The sequence below is a fragment of the Schistocerca cancellata genome, chromosome 8 (genome assembly GCF_023864275.1).
Source record: "Schistocerca cancellata isolate TAMUIC-IGC-003103 chromosome 8, iqSchCanc2.1, whole genome shotgun sequence".
Lineage (NCBI taxonomy): Eukaryota > Metazoa > Arthropoda > Insecta > Orthoptera > Acrididae > Schistocerca > Schistocerca cancellata.
Window position 1 is genome coordinate 425,642,459 of NC_064633.1, and position 19,321 is coordinate 425,661,779.

A 19,321-nucleotide genomic window follows, 5' to 3' on the forward strand; every position below is an offset into this window, starting at 1 on the left:
GAAATGGAAAACATAGCTCTCCTATCTTCAACTATAATCTCTTCTCTTAAATTATAATAGCCGATCCTGCTTTCATTCTGCCACTTTTCAAAAAAATTATTTGAATGTAAGAACAATCCCTCCTTCCTCTAAAGCATAGCTAAGTGTATGTGTACTTCAGTGTGTATGGTTCAAAATGGCTCTGAGCACTATGGGACTTAACATCTGAGGTCATCAGTCCCCTAGAACTTAGAACTACTTAAACCTAACTAACCTAAGGACATCACACACATCCATGCCTGAGGCAGGACTCAAACCTGCGACCATAGCAGCAGCGTGGTTCCGGACTGGAGTGCCTAGAACCGCTCGGTCACAGCGGCCGGCTTCAGTGTGTATCTCACAGTACATACTTATAAATAAATGCATTGTACCACCAGTGGTACTTTCTTCTCCCTCCACAGTTGATTTGTTTATGAGACATGGAGAGAACTACTTCATAGGAGAGGGCAAATTAATGCCTGACAAAAATATTTAAGTCCCTCCTGTTGTTCAAATTCATCACTGATAGATTAACAACAGTGACACATGCAAAGACACTTGATCCACATGTCTACAGAATTTAACACATCTCAAGATATTCTTTTTTACTTTGTCCTTGTGTACCTTCCTCTAATCCCTCCCTGATACTGAACCTTCTTGTATGGAGCTGTTTAAAAGACCATGCCAGCATGGAGTCCAGTTGTCTTTAGTGCAATAGCTGCAGTACTTTCTACCAGTCTTCGTATTTAGGGCTGTTCCATTTGCATTGATCAGTAGTCCCAATCGTACTATGAGGATCCACCACATTAAAATTACCCCAGTTACAAGGTCCACACAAATATTTACCATCTGCTGTTGTACTCCTTAATACTAACTTTGATAAGGAATTGTGGTGAGGCGCTCCCCTCATCGTATGACACTATTCATGACCCAAAAAATTTAGCCTAGTCTTCTGCCATTGTTCTATCTTATTTTCATCATGATATGAAATGAATTATCTTATGTGATAGTCTTGAAACTGTCTCCACGGATTAACTTCACTACTCAATAGATGAACACGACGCTTACCATAATAACAGCACCATCATATTCCATGCCATACCGAATGTTTCTCACTGCCTCTCTCAACACCTCACAGCTATAAGCATTTTGCCATAAGAGTCTGCTTGTTGCTACATCCCGTGTTCTTTCCTCTTCTTTAGACCTAGTTTTTTTTTTCATTCTTGAAGTCCCTTTCTTTTCCTGTGATTGTTTTTAAATAATTTTTTATCTTCATTGCTATTACATGAAAATTTAATATTTAAACTTTTAACTGATGAACATGTATTTTACACAGTACTAATTAATGCTTAACAGCATTGCTGCAACCATAATGTCCCGTAATTTAACCCCCCCCCCCCTCCCTACAGTTGAAGGTGGACTGAATCTCCCATTCCTCAATTACTGTAAACTCTGTAATTCTTATATGTTGGAATTAAGACATTGTGTGTTCAGGGAGTGTAGACCTTGCTCTAAATGCATAGATTGCTAGTATTAGATTAGGTGTATATACACCATGTGGGTCGATGGGATTTGACTGTTGAGGTGAAACAGTTTGTTAGAGGGCAGCTTCTGAGACCTCAAATTAGTTTTGCTCAGATACGCAGAGGACCTCAGCACTGACTCCTATTTCCTACATTCTCAGGATAAATCCGGGAATTATTCTAATTCTCTTAAAATGCAGCAACTTGGAAGGACCAGCATACAAAGAGAGTTCAAGTGACAAGGCTTCATGAGCAATCTTTTAACAACAGGAAGTGGGCATAGCTTGTGTGTTAAAGAGTATTTATTATAATAAAATGTGAGAGCAGTGTTCTGGTTCTAAATGCACTTGTGTGAAAGCTTCAAATCGATAAAGCAACCTTCTGGTGAAAACAGAATTGTGCGTTAATAAGTTGGGAAATTAAAATAATGAAGGAGAACTGGAATCAGGTGGAATCATATGTAGATATATGTAAAATTTTATTAAGAGTGAGACTGATGAAAACTACATTGTGATCAGTGTAAAGAATCACAAGATATCTGGATTTTGATGCATCTTAATGATCCGAATTCACAAGAGCCACTGGCAGACACAGACAATCATTGTTGGGAAGTAGAGCACTGGTGACCATGAAAATGCAAGTCACCGCGATGGGATAGAGACCACGGCTTCTGGAAGCTCCCCAGTTGGTGTAAGAATACTAACACAGACTGAAATAAAAATACAGCATACTTCGCAGGGACAGATGCTCCTCATTTATGACCTGATGGAAGAGTCAAAGATGAAGCAGGAGGAAAGACGAAAAATAGTGTGTGATGAAGTTATGGATTGTAATAAGAGGTAGGACAAATTATGTCATGTATCATTCTTAGAGTTTCTCCACTGCAGCCATCAATTTAAACTACCTGTATTGTAATATTAGAAAGAGTTCATACTCCTAAAGAAGATGGTCTGAGGTAACCGCAGCTCAGGAAGGGTAACAGTGTGGGCAACACACTATTTTTAGAGAGAAAGTGGCTGGTGTTGGAAGAGCTTGAACAGAGGGTGAATGCCAGCTCCACCTCTATGATATACAAACAATGTACTTACTGTAACGATGAAATGTTAAAGTTGCCGACAGACACAATTAAAAGAAACTTACACAAAGCTTATGGTCATAGCCTTTGTCAGCAAGAGAGATACACACACCATTCAGTCACACAAACCACCACGCCTCACGCACACATGTCCACCAACACCGGCAGTTCAGGTCAGAGCTTGTTGATACTGCTACCTGGCACTTCTACAGCATGTAAGCTTTATTTCTATTGATACTAAGTGAACAATCTCTAATCAAGTAAAGTAACATAGTAAGTGAATTTGTATGGTGCTGACAAATTATATTTTGATTCGTGACACTCAAAGCAGACGTATATGAGGGTATGTAATGGGCAAATTTATGCCACATGAGTTGCCATCACTCCAGTTCATGTCAGTAAGATGCTGTAATTATCCCACTGTTCACTATCTCAATGATGGGATTTCCTCGTTGCTGATGACCACTTCATCAGGAGGTGGTGTTAGATGAATTTGTGTGCTGAATAATATCTACATCAACGTCTACACTGCAAATCAAACTTAAGTGCATGGTTGGTCGAACCACCTTCACAATAATTCCCTATTGTTCCACTCTCAAACAATGTGTGGAAAAAACGAACACCTATATCTTTCTGTGTGAGCTCTCATTTCCCTTACTTTATTAAGATGATCTTTTCTCCCTAAATGTATGTAGGTGGGTGTCAACAAAATATTGGTGACTATAGTGTTATGAGAAGATTCCACCGCAACGAAAAATGCCTTTGTTTTAATGGCATCCATCTCAACAGCGAACGGCTGAAAGCAAGGGGAAACTACAGCCGTCATTTTTCCGAGGGCATGCAGCTTTACTGTATGGGTAAATGATGATGGCATCCTCTTGGGTAAAATATTTCGGAGGTAAAATAGTCCCCCATTCGGATCTCCGGGCGGGGACTACTCAGGACGACGTTGTTATCAGGAGAAAGAAAACTGGCGTTCTCCAGATCGGGGCGCGGAATGTCAGATCCCTTAATCGGGCAGGTAAGTTAGAAAATTTAAAAAGGGGAATGGATAGGTTAAAGTTAGATATAGTGGGAATTAGTGAAGTTCGGTGGCAGGAGGAACAACACTTTTGGTCGGGGAATACAGGGTTATAAATACAAAATCAAATAGGGGTAATGCAGGAGTAGGTTTAATAATGAATAGGAAAATAGGAATGTGGATAAGCTACTACAAACAGCATGCGAAAGCATTATTGTGGCCAAGATAGATACAAAGCCCACACGTACCACAGTAGTACAAGTTTATATGCCAACTAGCTCCGCAGATGGCGAAGATATTGATGAAATGTATATTGAGATAAAAGAAATTATTCAGATAATGAAGGGACACGAAAATTTAAAAGTCATGGGTGATTGGAACTCGATAGTAGGAAAAGGAAGAGAAGTAAACATAGTAGGTGACTATGGAATATGACTAAGGAATGAAAGAGGGAGCCGTCTGGTGGAATTTAGCGCAGAGCATAACTTAATCATAGCTAAAACTTGGTTCAAGAATCATGACAGAATGTTGTATACATGGAAGAAGCCTGGGGATACTAGAAGGTTTCAGATAAATTATATAGTGGTAAGACAGAGATTTAGGAACTAGGTTTTAAATTGTAAGACATTTCCAGGGGTAGATGTGGACTCTGAGCACAGTCTGTTGTTTATGAACTGTAGATTAAAACTGAAGAAACTGCAAAAAGGTGGGAATTTGAGGAGATGGGACCTGGATAAACTGAAAGAAGCAGAGGCTGTAGAGAGTTTCAGGGAGAGCATTAGGGAACGACTGATTAGAATGGGGGAAAGAAATACAGTAGAAGAAGAATGGGTAGCATTGAGAGATGAAATAGTGAAGGCAGCAGAGGATCATGTAGGTAAAAAGATGAGGGCTAAAAGAAATCCTTGGGTAACAGAAGAGATATTGAACTTAATTGATGAAAGGAGAAAATACAAAAATGCAGTAAGTGAAGCAGGCAAAAAGGAATACAAGCGTCTCAAAAATGAGATCGACAGGAAGTGCAAAATTGCTAAGCAGGGATGGGTAGAGGACAAATGTAAGGATGTAGAGGTGCATATCACTCGGGGTAAGATGGATACTGCCTACAGGAAAATTAAAGAGACCTTTGGAGAAAAGAGAACCACTTGTATGAATATCAAGAGCTCTGATGGAAACCCAGTTCTAAGCAAAGAAGGGATAGCAGAAATGTGGAAGGAGTATATAGAGGGTCTATACAAACGTGATGTTCTTGAAGACAATATTACAGAAATGGAAGAGGATGTGGAAGAGGATGTAGATGAAGATGAAATAGGAGATATGATACTGTGTGATGAGTCCGACAGAGCACTGAAAGACCTAAGTTGAAACAAGGCCCCGGGAGTAAACAACATTCCATTAGAACTACTGGCAGCCTTGGGAGAGCCAAGCCTAACAAAACTCTACCATTTGGTGAGCAAGATGTATGGGACAGGCGAAATAACCTCAGACTTCAAGAACAATATAATAATTCCAATACAAAAGAAAGCAGGTGTTGACAGATGTGAAAATTATCGAAGTATCAGTTTAATAAGCGACGACTGCAAAATACTAACACGAATTCTTTACAGACAAATGGAAAAACTGATAGAAGCCGCCCTCGGGGAAGATCAGCTCGGATTCAGAAATGTTAGAACACATGAGGCAATACTGACCCTATGACTTATCTTGAAAATAGATTAAGGAAAGGCAAACCTTTGTTTCTATTGGGGAACAAAATAACTGATGACGGTCTAAGTAGAGAGGATATAAAATGTAGACTGGCAATGGCAAGGGAAGCGTTCCTGAAGAAGAGAAATTTGTTAACATCGAGTATAGATTTAAGTGTCAGGAAGTCGTTTCTGAAAGTATTTGTATGGAGTGTAGCCATGTATGGAAGTGAAACGCGGACGATAAATCGTTTAGACAAGAAGAGAATAGAAGCTTTCGAGATGTGGTGCTACAGAAGAATGCTGAAGATTAGATGAGTAGATCACATTACTAATGAGGAGGTATTGAATAGAATTGGAGAGAAGAGAAATTCGTGGCACAACTTGACTAGAAGAAGGGATCAGTTGGTAGGGCATATTCTGAGGCATTAAGGGATCACCAATTTGGTATTGGAGGGCAACGTGGAGGGAAAAAATCGTAGGGGGAGACCAAGAGATGAATACACTAAACAGATTCAGAAGGATGTAGGTTGCAGTAGGTACTGGGAGATGATGAAGCTTGCACAGGATAGAGTAGCATGGAGAGCTGCATCAAACCAGTCTCTGGACTGAAGACCACAACAACAACAAACAACTCAAATCATGTACCGTGTCTCTCCCCTATTTCACGATAATACAAAATGTGCTGCTCTTCTTTGAACCATCTTGATATACTCCATGCTAAGGATCCTGAACTGCACAGCAGTACTTCAAAACAGGATGGACAAGCATAGTGTTGGCTTTCCCTTTAGTAGGTCTGCTACATTTTCTAAGTGTTCTGCCTATAAAACGAAGTATTTGGTTTTTCTTTCCCTACAACATTTTCCGTGTGTTCTATGCAATTTAAATTGTTCATAATTGTAATTCTTAGGTACTTAGTTCAATCTACAGCCTTTATATTAAACTGATTTATCATGTAACAGTAACCGAAGGTTAACAGGTTCCTTTTAGCACTCATGTGGACGACAACACATTTAGGGTCAATTGCCAATTTTCCCACCATTCAAATATATTTTCTAAATGGTTTTGCAATTTGTTTTGATTGTCTGATGAGTTTATTAGATGATAAATGACAGAATCATCTGCAAACAATCTAAGACAGCTGCTCAGATTGTCTCCTAAATTGTTTACCGTATTTTCTCGAATCCAAGCTGCACTCGAATCTAAGCCGCACCTGAAAAATGAGACTCGAATTCAAGGAAAAAAAAAAAAAAAAAAAATTCCCGAATCTAAGCCGCACCTGAAATTTGAGACTCGAAATTCAAGGGGAGAGAAAAGTTTTAGGCCACACCTCCAAATCGAAACAAAGTTGGTCCATTGTAATATGAGACACAATTTAGGTCGAATGAATGATGATACAGCTACAGTAGTTTGGTTCGAGTCTTAAGCTTAGCAGTTAAGCTTTACCAGGTAGCCATTGCTATACATCAGGCACTCTGTCCGGGTTTATACGAGTACCCTTCCTTTTTCACATGCTTCGTCTGGTTTGAATTGATTGCTTATTTTTCTTTGATCTGATAAGTGCCGTTCTCTTTGTTATAGGTGTTTACGTCACTCTAAGCTGAAAATGCATTACTGTACTTTGTCATGCATTGTTTGTCGCATTCTGATAATGAGTGATTACGGCCTGTCGCCACTCGTGGCATGGATTACTTTTGTGCACGCTACCGCCGCTTACAATAAAAAAAAAAGAGAGGAATCGTCTCATTAGCGAAACAATGGCAAGAAACTGCTATTTGTTGTTACTTACACTGCTGCTTTCTTTAATAATGATCAACAAGAACCAAATAATAGACTGCATATAATAGAAGATGTTCTCAGCGAGAGTTTAGCAAAAATTCTTCTGCGATTGAAAATCTTTGCAGACACCTCTTTAGTACATTACATTCTGCACATAAATTAGAGTCATCTTAGATTTAAAAATCTAGTCAATTGCCGTGCTTCATTTCTGACTGTATCACTATTAGGCATAAGAATAACACGAATATAAACATGACATGATATGTATATTCTTCCACGTTTGCTGTTGTCTCACTCTAGTTTCGTAGTTTATTAGGCAGACAGGATTTAAATGAGATAGCAGCAAACATGAAAAAATACATGGCAAAATGTTTATATTCGTATTATTCTTATGGTGAAGAAAATACTGCATGTGATTCACAATTCATAAAAGTTCCTATTAGCAACCATCTCTTCTCACAGGTAGGAAAAAATTCAGAACATAGAGTTGACCATATTGACAAACATCCCAAACAGTCTTGCCAGTCGGATTTTCATAATACACTGAAATGCTGCTACATTTGAAGATGAACAATACGGAATTTTTATTTACTTCATTGGATAATGTATGAAAATGCAGTGGTTGAAACTCAGGGCAGAGAAAAAAAGCTCATCTTCTACTCTCTCTCTCTCTCTCTTTTTTTTACTGTTGCACTGGTTTTGGTGCCAGTATTTACCTTTGTGCCTGCAAAGCATGCCTGTGTAGCACTACATATATTCAATGGCAGAAGTTAGTTGTGGCAGCACCTACCAACATTTTTCAGAACTTCCACTTACTTTGCACTCGATTCTAAGCCGCAGGCGGTTTTTTGGATTACAAAAACCGGGAAAAAGTGCGGCTTAGATTTGAGTAAATACGGTATATAGATAAGGAACAGCAGAGGACCTATAACACTACTTTGAGGAATGTCAGAACTTCTGTTATACTCGGGTTATTAATTATCCAGCAGATACTAAACTATCACAGGATTGTGAATTGAAGTCCCATATTACAGATGGCATAACTCATATGACAAACAGCAAAGCACAGAGTTGTGGCAGTTTAGAATTGTAAATTCATAGGTGAATAACTTCTTTTTTATTGTCGATATTGTTGAAAGGAAGGGTTTAGGGTCACGTGAACTTCGTGAATACTGAAAAAAATGTTGTCACTTTATATTGAAATTGAAAATCAATAAAAAGTAAAGTAAGTGCAGAAAATTGCTTTAAACAGATTTGTGGTAATTCTTATAAAATACATTGCAATTTTTTATAAATAGTGGCCACATTGCCATTTAAAGTCCTCCATGGAAGATAGCAGAAATCGTACAACACACAGCACAGCACGGTTACAGCAGCTTAGAATTGCGAGTTCATAAGCAATATCTTTTTCTTTATTACTGGTAGTGTCAAGAGCAAGAAGTTACAATTGCATGAGCTCAGTGCAATCTGATAAAAGCACTTTTAACTCTGTACAATTGATGTAACTAATGTACACCTACAAAATCCAGAGACCACTGGCCCTCAGCATCGTACTAAGATTTTACAAGATTTGTCTAACTTAGCTTACAGGTGTACCAGCCTCTCCCAGAGTGTTGTCTTAGAATACTTCACTATCAGAGTTCATACTTCAAGAGAGCAATGTACTCGCAGCTGCACTGCAGTTAAGGTCAAGTGTGTTTGACAGGCTGAGGATGTACAGATAGGCATCGAAGACACAGGATCAACAGGTAGGTATGCAACTGAACTGAGTTACGTACCACTACTAGGCTACCATTTCATGATACAAGCAGTTGGGTCATGGTATGTTGCTGGTTGGGGTTTGAATATCATTTATTTTCTTTTTGTATAAAAAGGTATGTTCTATTTTGATTCCCATCAAAAAGGCAAAATCAAATTAACATCAAATGCGAGAGGAAGTAAAGGAGAAAATGTTTCAACCTTGCTCAGTATAAGTGATACAGCCATCGGTAGTGGGTGTTAGTCATTGCCAGTTTAGTCACGTACACCACAAAATTTATATGTTTACTAACATTTTATCAGTCATACGCTCTTTCAGTTGAATCTCTAATGACTTTGTTGTTCACGGGACATGGCTAATGGTGTATCTAGATCTACAGCTACGTGATTACCCTGCAATTCAAGACTAAGTGCATGGCAGAGGGGTCATGGAACTGTCTTCTAGCTATTTCTCTACCATTCCATCCTTGAACAGTGTGCAGGAAAAATGAAGAACACTTACATTTTTCATTGTGAACTCTCATTTCTATTATTTTATTATGATGGGTGGCTGCCAAAAAAGTATTTTCACTCTGCGGAAAGGTTGGTGATTGAAATTTCATGATGAGATCCTGCCACAATGAAAATTGCTTTTGCGTCAATGACTGCCACCAAAATTCACATATGATATCTGTACTGTCTGCCATCGGGTTCCCCTAAATGGCAGGCAGCACCGCATAACAGCCACGCTATGAGGGAAACAAACCAACAGCCAAACAGGCAAAGACATCAGGTAAACACACCAAAGATTCCAGTCCATTAATAGGAACCTTTCCTTGCAGAGGTCGCCACGACGTATCCGGCCACGGATTCCTACGCCGGGTTTCTATTGGCTCCAGCTCACTATATAGGCCCGGCCGGTCGAAGGCAGACCAGTATTCGTCCACTGCTAATGGCAACTGCTATAGCAGAGTCTCCGAGAAGATATCACCGAAGCCGCTGTACTGCACTGCCGATCGAAGTGCCAGCCGACCGAGAGGAACCACATCTCCAGATAGATCGACGGACGTCTACATCTATTGTACAGCCAGCTATTGCATTGTAGAAGAAATTACGTTCAATAAACTGTTGGAGAATACAACAATATCCATGGCACTCTCTATCCTATTTCGCGAGAATACAAAACAAGCTGTCCTTCTGTGAACTTTTTCTATGTCCTCCACCAATCCTATCTGATTCAAGTCCCACACCGCACAGTAGTACTCCAGAAGAGGGTAGACAAGTATAGTGTAAGTTGTCTCTTTATTAAACCTGTTGCATTTTCTAGGTGTTCTGTCATTAAACTGCAGTCTTTGGTTTGCTTTCCCCACAACATTATCTATGTGGCCATTCCAGTTTATGTGATTCATAATTGTAATCTCTCTGTATTTAGTTGAATTTACGGTCTTTAGATTTGTGTGTTTTATCCTGTGACCAAAATTTATCAGATTCCTTTTAGTATTCGTGTGGATGACTTCACATTTCATTATTTAGAGTTAAGGGTTCTTTTTTTCAAGAAATTGATTTTTTATAGCTTATTTTGATACCTTATATTGTGGGGAACATGTGGGCAAAACCGTTTCGCCCATAAACTATTGCATATAGTAAAAAAAAACAATCATATGGCAGTCCAACGTTGTCAAGCGCCTACTGATGGCACCTGGAAGCATTCTGATCTATATATGAAGACTTACTGAGTGTCAATTTACTGGAAAGATGTGTTGGCATGAACACTCAAAACTCTAACGAGTCGATAAATTCGCTGATTTGGACACTCTCCCCAAAACTCATGTACTCCAGTAAAGAAACAGTCAAAATTGCAAAGAATTTGGCTACAGTTATCTTCAACGATGGCTTCGTGGGACTCGCACAGACAGTGAATGTCATGGGCATTCAACTTGGAAACACAGTATTCGAATTTTGCAGAAGGCGCAATGCGGACCACTTTATACACTCAGTAAAGAAGCCAGATCTGTGGCCCAGAAGGAAGCGATGCACGCGAATGAGATTTATAAGATCAAAGAAGGCATACTATATGCTTCAGTTATCACAGACTGGTGGTAAGTCCCAAAAAACCAATGAAAACCGTTTCCAAAATTTTAAACACAATTTCCTAAAAGTCACATTTTTTTGCTGGGCGTTTGAATTGCCAAAAATCTACTTGGTCAATTTTGATGCCACTTAGCTTTTTTTGTAGAGAACTGAACTGGTTATGGTGGGAACCTCTAAAATTAAACAATTTTCCAAATATAAATTCTTATGTACGTTTGAATGGCCAAACCAAGTCGATTTTTATTACTATTTTTTTCAAATTCCACCATTTTGTGAAAAATTGAAATTTTATCACTTGTCAGAGGTTCTGACCCTGCTACACTCGTATATTTTAATAATTTTTTTGTCTGGTGTGTTTCAGACCAACCAGTTACCTGACCCTACTGGTGCACGGCATGCATTAATATCTTCAGCACCATTTGTTTAGTAACCCCTTAATATTTTTAGGCTTCCTCTCCTAGTTCCCACCCATCTCACCTCACTCAGTTGCATTTATCCCTATCTTTTACATAAATTATACATATTTAGTCCCATCACAAGCACTTCATCATTTTTCTAAATCTTTCCTCTTATTCTGAGTCGTCTACCATACTCCACATTGCTTTCTTAGTGGAGCTTTACCATCTTGCCTACTTTCCTCCCTGCTCATAATGTGTGAAAACTGTTATTACCTTTGCTAGAAACCTGTAGATACTGTTCCTGATTATATAGTCCTACTCTCATCAGAATAAATGAACTGTGGTGTAAGGAAACTGCTACCGGGTACGTGTGGAAAGAGGGGGGCGGGGGTTAAGAAAACCAGTTAAATTTCTGAAATACAATGAGAACCTTGTAAGTGTGTACATTACTATCAAAAACTCGTTTATGTGCCAATCCATTTTTCATTCTTCTATTTGGTGAATTCTAGAATTTCACACTGAATTGCTTGCAATCCATTCTGGATGTTCTGTGCACAGTTTGTTGTATAGAAATTACTGTGGTTAGCTTTACACTTTCACCAAATGCTCGTTACTTGCAAAAAACTGAAGTTCAGCCACCGTACAATGGTTTTAATACGAGAGTCAACTGAACAGCTTCAATGGTTGTTTTCTTCCTCTGCCCCAGCTCCTCCCATTAGGAGATGCAACTGTATTCTTTACTACTACATACATTTCTCTTCAATTCTATACCTAACTTGTTCTTCCAATAGTGCAAGTACTTACATCACCCACTAGTAAGAAATCATGAAACTGGAATATTGTCACTGAGATATGTTTTTGAAAAACTGTATGTGATACAAGCAAACACCTTTCAAAATATCAGATACTGTGCCTGTGCAATTTATTCCATTTCTCATTACACCTTGAATCACAATTTTTGTGCTATTGTAATGTATAACATTAAATTTCCGATTCTTTAAAGAACCGAACTCCCATATATAAAGCGGCTTCAAATATCTGATTACTTTTCAAATGGGTTAAATATTTGACACCAAGCAAGTTAGCGAGAAAAAGTTAAGAAAAGATTTGAAATTGTGCTTAAACATTGTTAGAAGTTGCTAAGTGCTCTCACTATGAAATTCTGGATGAATTTAGTGGGGTAATTGGCAATATTTTAAACAAAAGAAAGTTCTTTCATGTAGTAAATGTTTATGACGTTGTATTTCCTGAAATATGTGTCATACATTTTTGCAGGTACATTCATTGGTATGGATACTGTCTGCAAACTGTGTAGCTAATACAGTTGCTAGTAAATAAGTAATAAATAAAAATATCATGTCTGACACTGGATTTTTACTGCTTGAAAACTGAAACTGCAGTAAATCAAAAACTTTTTTCTTTCATAATTTTGTCAGGGATATCAGCAAAAGAAGTCTTGTAAAGGTTTGAAATTATGTGTAAAGCTTCTTGGAAGTCACTAAATGCTCTCATTCTCCAATACTAGATGAATAAAGTCCCAGTATTTGCATACCATCAGTTATGCTGCCTCAAGACAAACACAGTTTCTAACTGTAATACTTGTCTTGCTGTGTTGAACTTTTAACATAAGATTATACCTCTTGATGAGCGTATTATGGCAGCATTTTAAATTTGGTCAATAATTATATGAAGTATGTGTGCAAGCTGCAACCGGTATCAGGTTCCAGGATAGTCACTTAGTAATATAGGTAACATTCACACTGAAGCACATTTCCTCCTATTTTGTCTGTTAGAAACATGATCTCAAATACAGTAGCCTACAGCTACAAACAATGAAGTGAACAAACACATTATTTACACTAACATCACAACAGACTCATCATCATTTGCATATTTTTGCTGGTGGCTGCAAACATTCTGCTGTATCAAATAAGTAACCTACACAGAAATCAAATCACACAATCAAAACAAATGACAATAGTTACAAGCCATAACTGTCATTCACAAAAGACTACGATAGCTGGCACGTTAGAGGGAGAACTCGAACAGAACAAAAAATGTGACCACACTCAATAAGCAATTAGAGATTATTATCATAGCTGCCCTGAAAACTGCTGTCTGCCAACAGCTTTGTTACTCAAAACCACGTACAGAATATTTATTTTATTGACTTTTGTCTTTACCTGGAAAGCTCGAAGAAGTGCCATGTGGTCACTGTATGTTCCAGCGGCAAATTTTTTTCTTGCTGCAGATGCAGCACGTTTCATTGATGGCTGTGTAGGGAGAACAAATGGATCCCTATAAGGAAGGAATATAATAAAATAATTACTGATACAAACATGAAAGAATGTGTCAGTGCAGAGAAATATATATTAATCACTATGTGATAAGAAAGTGCTGATTTAAATTATATACAAAATAAAGAAGTACAGATTTCGTGTGCTGGACAAAGACATTAATAGGGTTTTCCATTATATTTACATTTTGGCAACAATATGTTATCATTCATAGGAACAAAAAATGGAAATAATTAGGAAATTACAATATAAATAAATAATGTACTGATATTCAAGGTTATTGATTACAGTTTCTTTCACTTTCAATATACTCTGCATAAGGAGAAATCACTATTGGATGTGATGTAAATTTTGGAATGTAGTCAAAGGAATGTATAGTATATGCCTGTATCAAAAGAAGATGATTGGATAAACATAGCTGAACGTTTTGGGCAGTCGTGGAATCTTCCTTACCATACAGCTCCTCAGCAAAGCATCAAGAAATTTTTTTTTTATGTCCATCCATAGATGTATTCTGTTTTCATTGCCTGACTTTTTATGACAAAATGCTTATAATAACTTCCATTATTATAAGAAGCTTTCAACTTTCCAGAATGAGATTTTCACTCTGCAGCGGAGTGTGCGCTGATATGAAACTTCCTGGCAGATTAAAACTGTGTGTCCGACCGAGACTCGAACTCGGGACCTTTGCCTTTCGCGGGCAAGCGCTCTACCATCTGAGCTACCGAAGCACGACTCACGCCCGGTCTCACAGCTTTACTTCTGCCAGTATCTCGTCTCCTACCTTCCAAACTTTACAGAAGCTCTCCTGCGAACCTTGCAGAACTAGCACTCCTGAAAGAAAGGATATTGCGGAGACATGGCTTAGCCACAGCCTGGGGGATGTTTCCAGAATGAGATTTTCACTCTGCAGCGGAGTGTGCGCTGATATGAAACTTCCTGGCAGATTAAAACTGTGTGTCCGACCGAGACTCGAACTCGGGACCTTTGCCTTTCGCGGGCAAGCGCTCTACCATCTGAGCTACCGAAGCACGACTCACGCCCGGTCTCACAGCTTTACTTCTGCCAGTATCTCGTCTCCTACCTTCCAAACTTTACAGAAGCTCTCCTGCGAACCTTGCAGAACTAGCACTCCTGAAAGAAAGGATATTGCGGAGACATGGCTTAGCCACAGCCTGGGGGATGTTTCCAGAATGAGATTTTCACTCTGCAGCGGAGTGTGCGCTGATATGAAACTTCCTGGCAGATTAAAACTGTGTGTCCGACCGAGACTCGAACTCGGGACCTTTGCCTTTCGCGGGCAAGCGCTCTACCATCTGAGCTACTGAAGCACGACTCACGCCCGGTCTCACAGCTTTACTTCTGCCAGTATCTCGTCTCCTACCTTTCGCAGGAGAGCTTCTGTAAAGTTTGGAAGGTACGAGACGAGATACTGGCAGAAGTAAAGCTGTGAGACCGGGCGTGAGTCGTGCTTCGGTAGCTCAGATGGTAGAGCGCTTGCCCGCGAAAGGCAAAGGTCCCGAGTTCGAGTCTCGGTCGGACACACAGTTTTAATCTGCCAGGAAGTTTCATATCAGCGCACACTCCGCTGCAGAGTGAATATCTCATTCTGGAAACATCCCCCAGGCTGTGGCTAAGCCATGTCTCCGCAATATCCTTTCTTTCAGGAGTGCTAGTTCTGCAAGGTTCGCAGGAGAGCTTCTGTAAAGTTTGGAAGGTAGGAGACGAGATACTGGCAGAAGTAAAGCTGTGAGACCGGGCGTGAGTCGTGCTTCGGTAGCTCAGATGGTAGAGCGCTTGCCCACGAAAGGCTAAGGTCCCGAGTTCGAGTCTCGGTCGGACACACAGTTTTAATCTGCCAGGAAGTTTCATATCAGCGCACACTCCGCTGCAGAGTGAAAATCTCATTCTGGAAACATCCCCCAGGCTGTGGCTAAGCCATGTCTCCGCAATATCCTTTCTTTCAGGAGTGCTAGTTCTGCAAGGTTCGCAGGAGAGCTTTTGTAAAGTTTGGAAGGTAGGAGACGAGATACTGGCAGAAGTAAAGCTGTGAGACTGGGCGTGAGTCGTGCTTCGGTAGCTCAGATGGTAGAGCGCTTGCCCGCGAAAGGCAAAGGTCCCGAGTTCGAGTCTCGGTCGGACACACAGTTTTAATCTGCCAGGAAGTTTCAAGCTTTCAACTTCTAAATAACTCACAAAAAAACTATTTTTGTTAGTAAACTTGTAAGAGCTGTTAAGTATGTCAGACTTTGTATAAGTACCCTTTAATAAAAGTCTATTATTTACTCTTATATATCATCTGGATAATGTATACTGCTGTATGCTGCTAGGTGTGTCAATAGTCTATAAATAGCTAAATTCTTTTGTCAGCTTATAATTTCTGAAGGTAACATGTTAGATCTGATGTACAACAATCCTCTTTTTTAGTAAGATTTTTCTAAACAATCTCTGTTTCAGCAACAAGGTGCTGATGTACCACTTAACAGAAGGGTAATACTACATTATCAATTTCCCTTTTCTTTATTTCTTTCTGCTTCTAAGACACATTATGCAACTGCAAAAACATGAAGTATTACAGCATTTTTTATCTCACCTGTGTGCCAAGCAGCAGACAATAGTAAGAACTGGATCTAGACACTTAAGCACAACAGAGTAGAGCAACATTTTTCCCAGGCGAGGATCTACTGGAATGTCAAGGAGATGATGCCCTAATTCTGTAAGATCCTCCCAAGCATCTAGTGCATCAATCGTCTGAAACAATTGAAACAAGCCAATATTTTAACATGCCTTAATGTATTTTAGCAACCAAATACAGCCACACACATTAAGTGCGGTGTCAGTCCCTAGGGCTGGATAGTGTAATTTTCATTTGGATGACATCAGTGCATGGGAATGGCAGTATTAAGATTGAAAACAAATGTTAGAATTTTAATGAAGTTCATTAAGATGTTCAGTATAAAGATGGGATTTAGATTTGCTCGAATTACAAAAGGTAACCACCTGTTCAATTACTTTTCTAACTGCATAGCTCCTGAATGTTTCTGTGTTTGTCTTGTAACATTCAGAACAATATCTGTGCACCTTATGCACCTTTCCTTCCTTTTTTCCAACTCGTGTTTGCTTCTTCTTGTATCAATACTGACTGGAATTCCATCATATTAATGCCATGTGAGTGCATCTGCAAAGTATTTCCGAAATATTATGACTGACATTTCTCGTCCCATTCCATCTTGGGATACAAATAACGCGTTCACAACTGTTCAAACCAGCATAAAATGCTAACTTTCGGTACTGTTTTACCATTTTCTCAACAGATTGCTTTATGCACTCATCTGATCAGAAAAGTCAATTGTCTTTTTTGCTTATTGCATTTGGTAATAATTTTTGGTTTTCAATAAAAACACTCTTTTGGTTGTCAAAACTTTTCCATTTCATACTAATGTTTGTTGGAAAGAACCAAAAGTCTCTTTTCTCTTTCAATTTCAGGACCATAATTCACTGACTACATTCTTTATTCACTTCCCTGTGTTTCAATTAGGTCATAACAACTTCTTTGGGAATTCCTTTGCTATTTAGCCAAAGGGTAACAACCAAATATGCATTCTTTGTTATGAGTCTGTCTACCAAATTCACACTGGTATACCAATTCTTGGTACATGATGTATGGGCTTTATTGAATACATCTTGACACTGATTCATCAAACAGTTGTCAGCGCGTATTTTCTTTATCAAGTACTTTGCCAGTGTAAAATTGAAAATTGTAACAGTGTTCATTACTTCATCACAATTGACACATTTTGATGCTATACTTGTGTCTCCTTCTTTTCAAATATTGCCCAAGTGTAATTCATATTTGGAACGTTATTATTGACCATTTGATACAAAGTTTTTTGGGAGTTCCCAAACGGTGAATTGAATTTTTGAGAGATTATTTAATGCATCAACTCTAGTACTGTATGTGAAATGCAAAACATCAACAGAATTTAGAAGCAATTTCTATTCATTATCTTTAGCGGGAATGTCTGAATAAACAGTGAATCCTCGGACCAACATAAATGTATAGTTGCAAGTTTCACCAATCGCATCCACAAAAGCAATCCACACAACCACTTTATTTCATTATTATTTGTTAGCACCCCTGGATTCAAAGGTTTGGAAACCACTGCCATTTGTGTAGCATAAATATTTGTTTGTTCACTGTTGCGTTCAAATATTTTGTCTGTAACAAAAACTCCACAAAAATCTTTGACTTTTTATGCTTTTGCACATTGTCATCACTTGTAAAAAGCACAATGCTTGGCTGGTGACAGTGAGAATCATCACATAGTTTGATTTCTTAATGAACCAGTAGACGAATTCTCACTTTCTGAGATGGCACTTGCATTACATGGCGTTGTTTACATGGCATTTGATGGATCACCGTCTTCTCCTCGAGATTTTTTTGCTGCTATGGGCAACAAAGACTTTTGAAAATAATCACTGCGAAACTAGTATCTGCTTGAACATCTGTGGCTTTCTTTAACTGGTTGTCCCTTGGAGGTTGTCTTCTTAACATACCACACCCAATTACACTCTAACTCAACACAATCAAGTAGTAGCCAGCATGAGGAACTGCCGCTTTAGTGGAAAGCTCTGTAAAATCTACTCCAAGCTCAATGTGATAATTAATGCTCAAAAACACATTCTTATAAGGCATCTAATTTACAATAAAATCCTGATAATCTGATTAAACAGAAAATTTGGTATGATCTCTCATCCACTTATCTCTAAAAAACTTACTATTTACTCAATATAGAACAATATTACAATAACAACCGAACAGAAAATATGATATGGAACATATAATACAAAAGTAGTACTTTAAAATTACAAAGAATTCTCCTTTTTCCTACCTTAAGAAGTTGGACAGCATTTCTTGTGACAACAAATGAAGGAGGTTCAAGTGCACGAGCAAGGAAGTCTGCAATTGGTGTATTGGCAGGTGCCAACAGCTTAGTATGTAGACACAGTTCCTGTGATACAATAACAAAATACACTGACATGAAATGAATGTACTGATGGAGACAAAATCAGTGAAAATAAAATAACATGAAATCATATCAGTGCAAATCCTTCAGATGTGCTGTATCGCAATTGCAGAGAAGTGTGTTGTCTTTCCAATTCAAATATGATACCATTTGAATTTTTGCTTCCAGACTGACATAATCATAATTACTGAAGTAATTCTTCATCCTTTAAAGTACCAGTTAAGGTTAACAGTCAAATTTCAGTGGAAATTTCTCTCTTGCTATCTCTATTCCCACCCTCCACTCCCCACTATGAAGATTGTTAAATTTTTTATATGAAGAGTAGGAAGTGGATGAAGTATTAAAAAGGTAGTCAAAATTATCTTTTATTACGACGGTGGTTTGGACAGTTCTCGCAATCACCACGAGAGGTCAGTGTTAGCACAACGAGTTGTTCACGAGATATTCACTGGACTGTTGCCTGTAAACACGTGCCACATCAGTGCTCCTGGAAGAGAGCTGTGGCAGTGGCATGGCTTTATTGTTGTTCCCATGTAGTTTGTGAAGATGGAAAAAAAAAATCGATATTCGAGCAGTGATTAAGTGTTTTGTAAAAAAAGGTATGAAAGCAAAGGACATTTATGCCGATTTCCAGAATACACTGGGAGACTCTGCTCCTTCATATTCAACT

General features: G+C 38.6%; 1 protein-coding gene across 2 annotated transcripts in view; it reads right to left on the minus strand.

The window, feature by feature from the left end:
- Window positions 1-19,321, minus strand: part of LOC126094763 (3'-5' RNA helicase YTHDC2-like) — a 287,438-nt gene that overhangs the window by 110,204 nt on the left and 157,913 nt on the right. For both annotated transcript variants that reach the window (XM_049909315.1, XM_049909314.1), the window contains exons 15-17: window positions 18,517-18,636; window positions 16,218-16,375; window positions 13,511-13,625 (exon numbers count right to left, since the gene is read on the minus strand). In XM_049909315.1, the coding sequence (XP_049765272.1) occupies window positions 13,511-13,625; window positions 16,218-16,375; window positions 18,517-18,636 (393 nt within the window). The remainder of the gene's footprint in view (window positions 1-13,510; window positions 13,626-16,217; window positions 16,376-18,516; window positions 18,637-19,321) is intronic.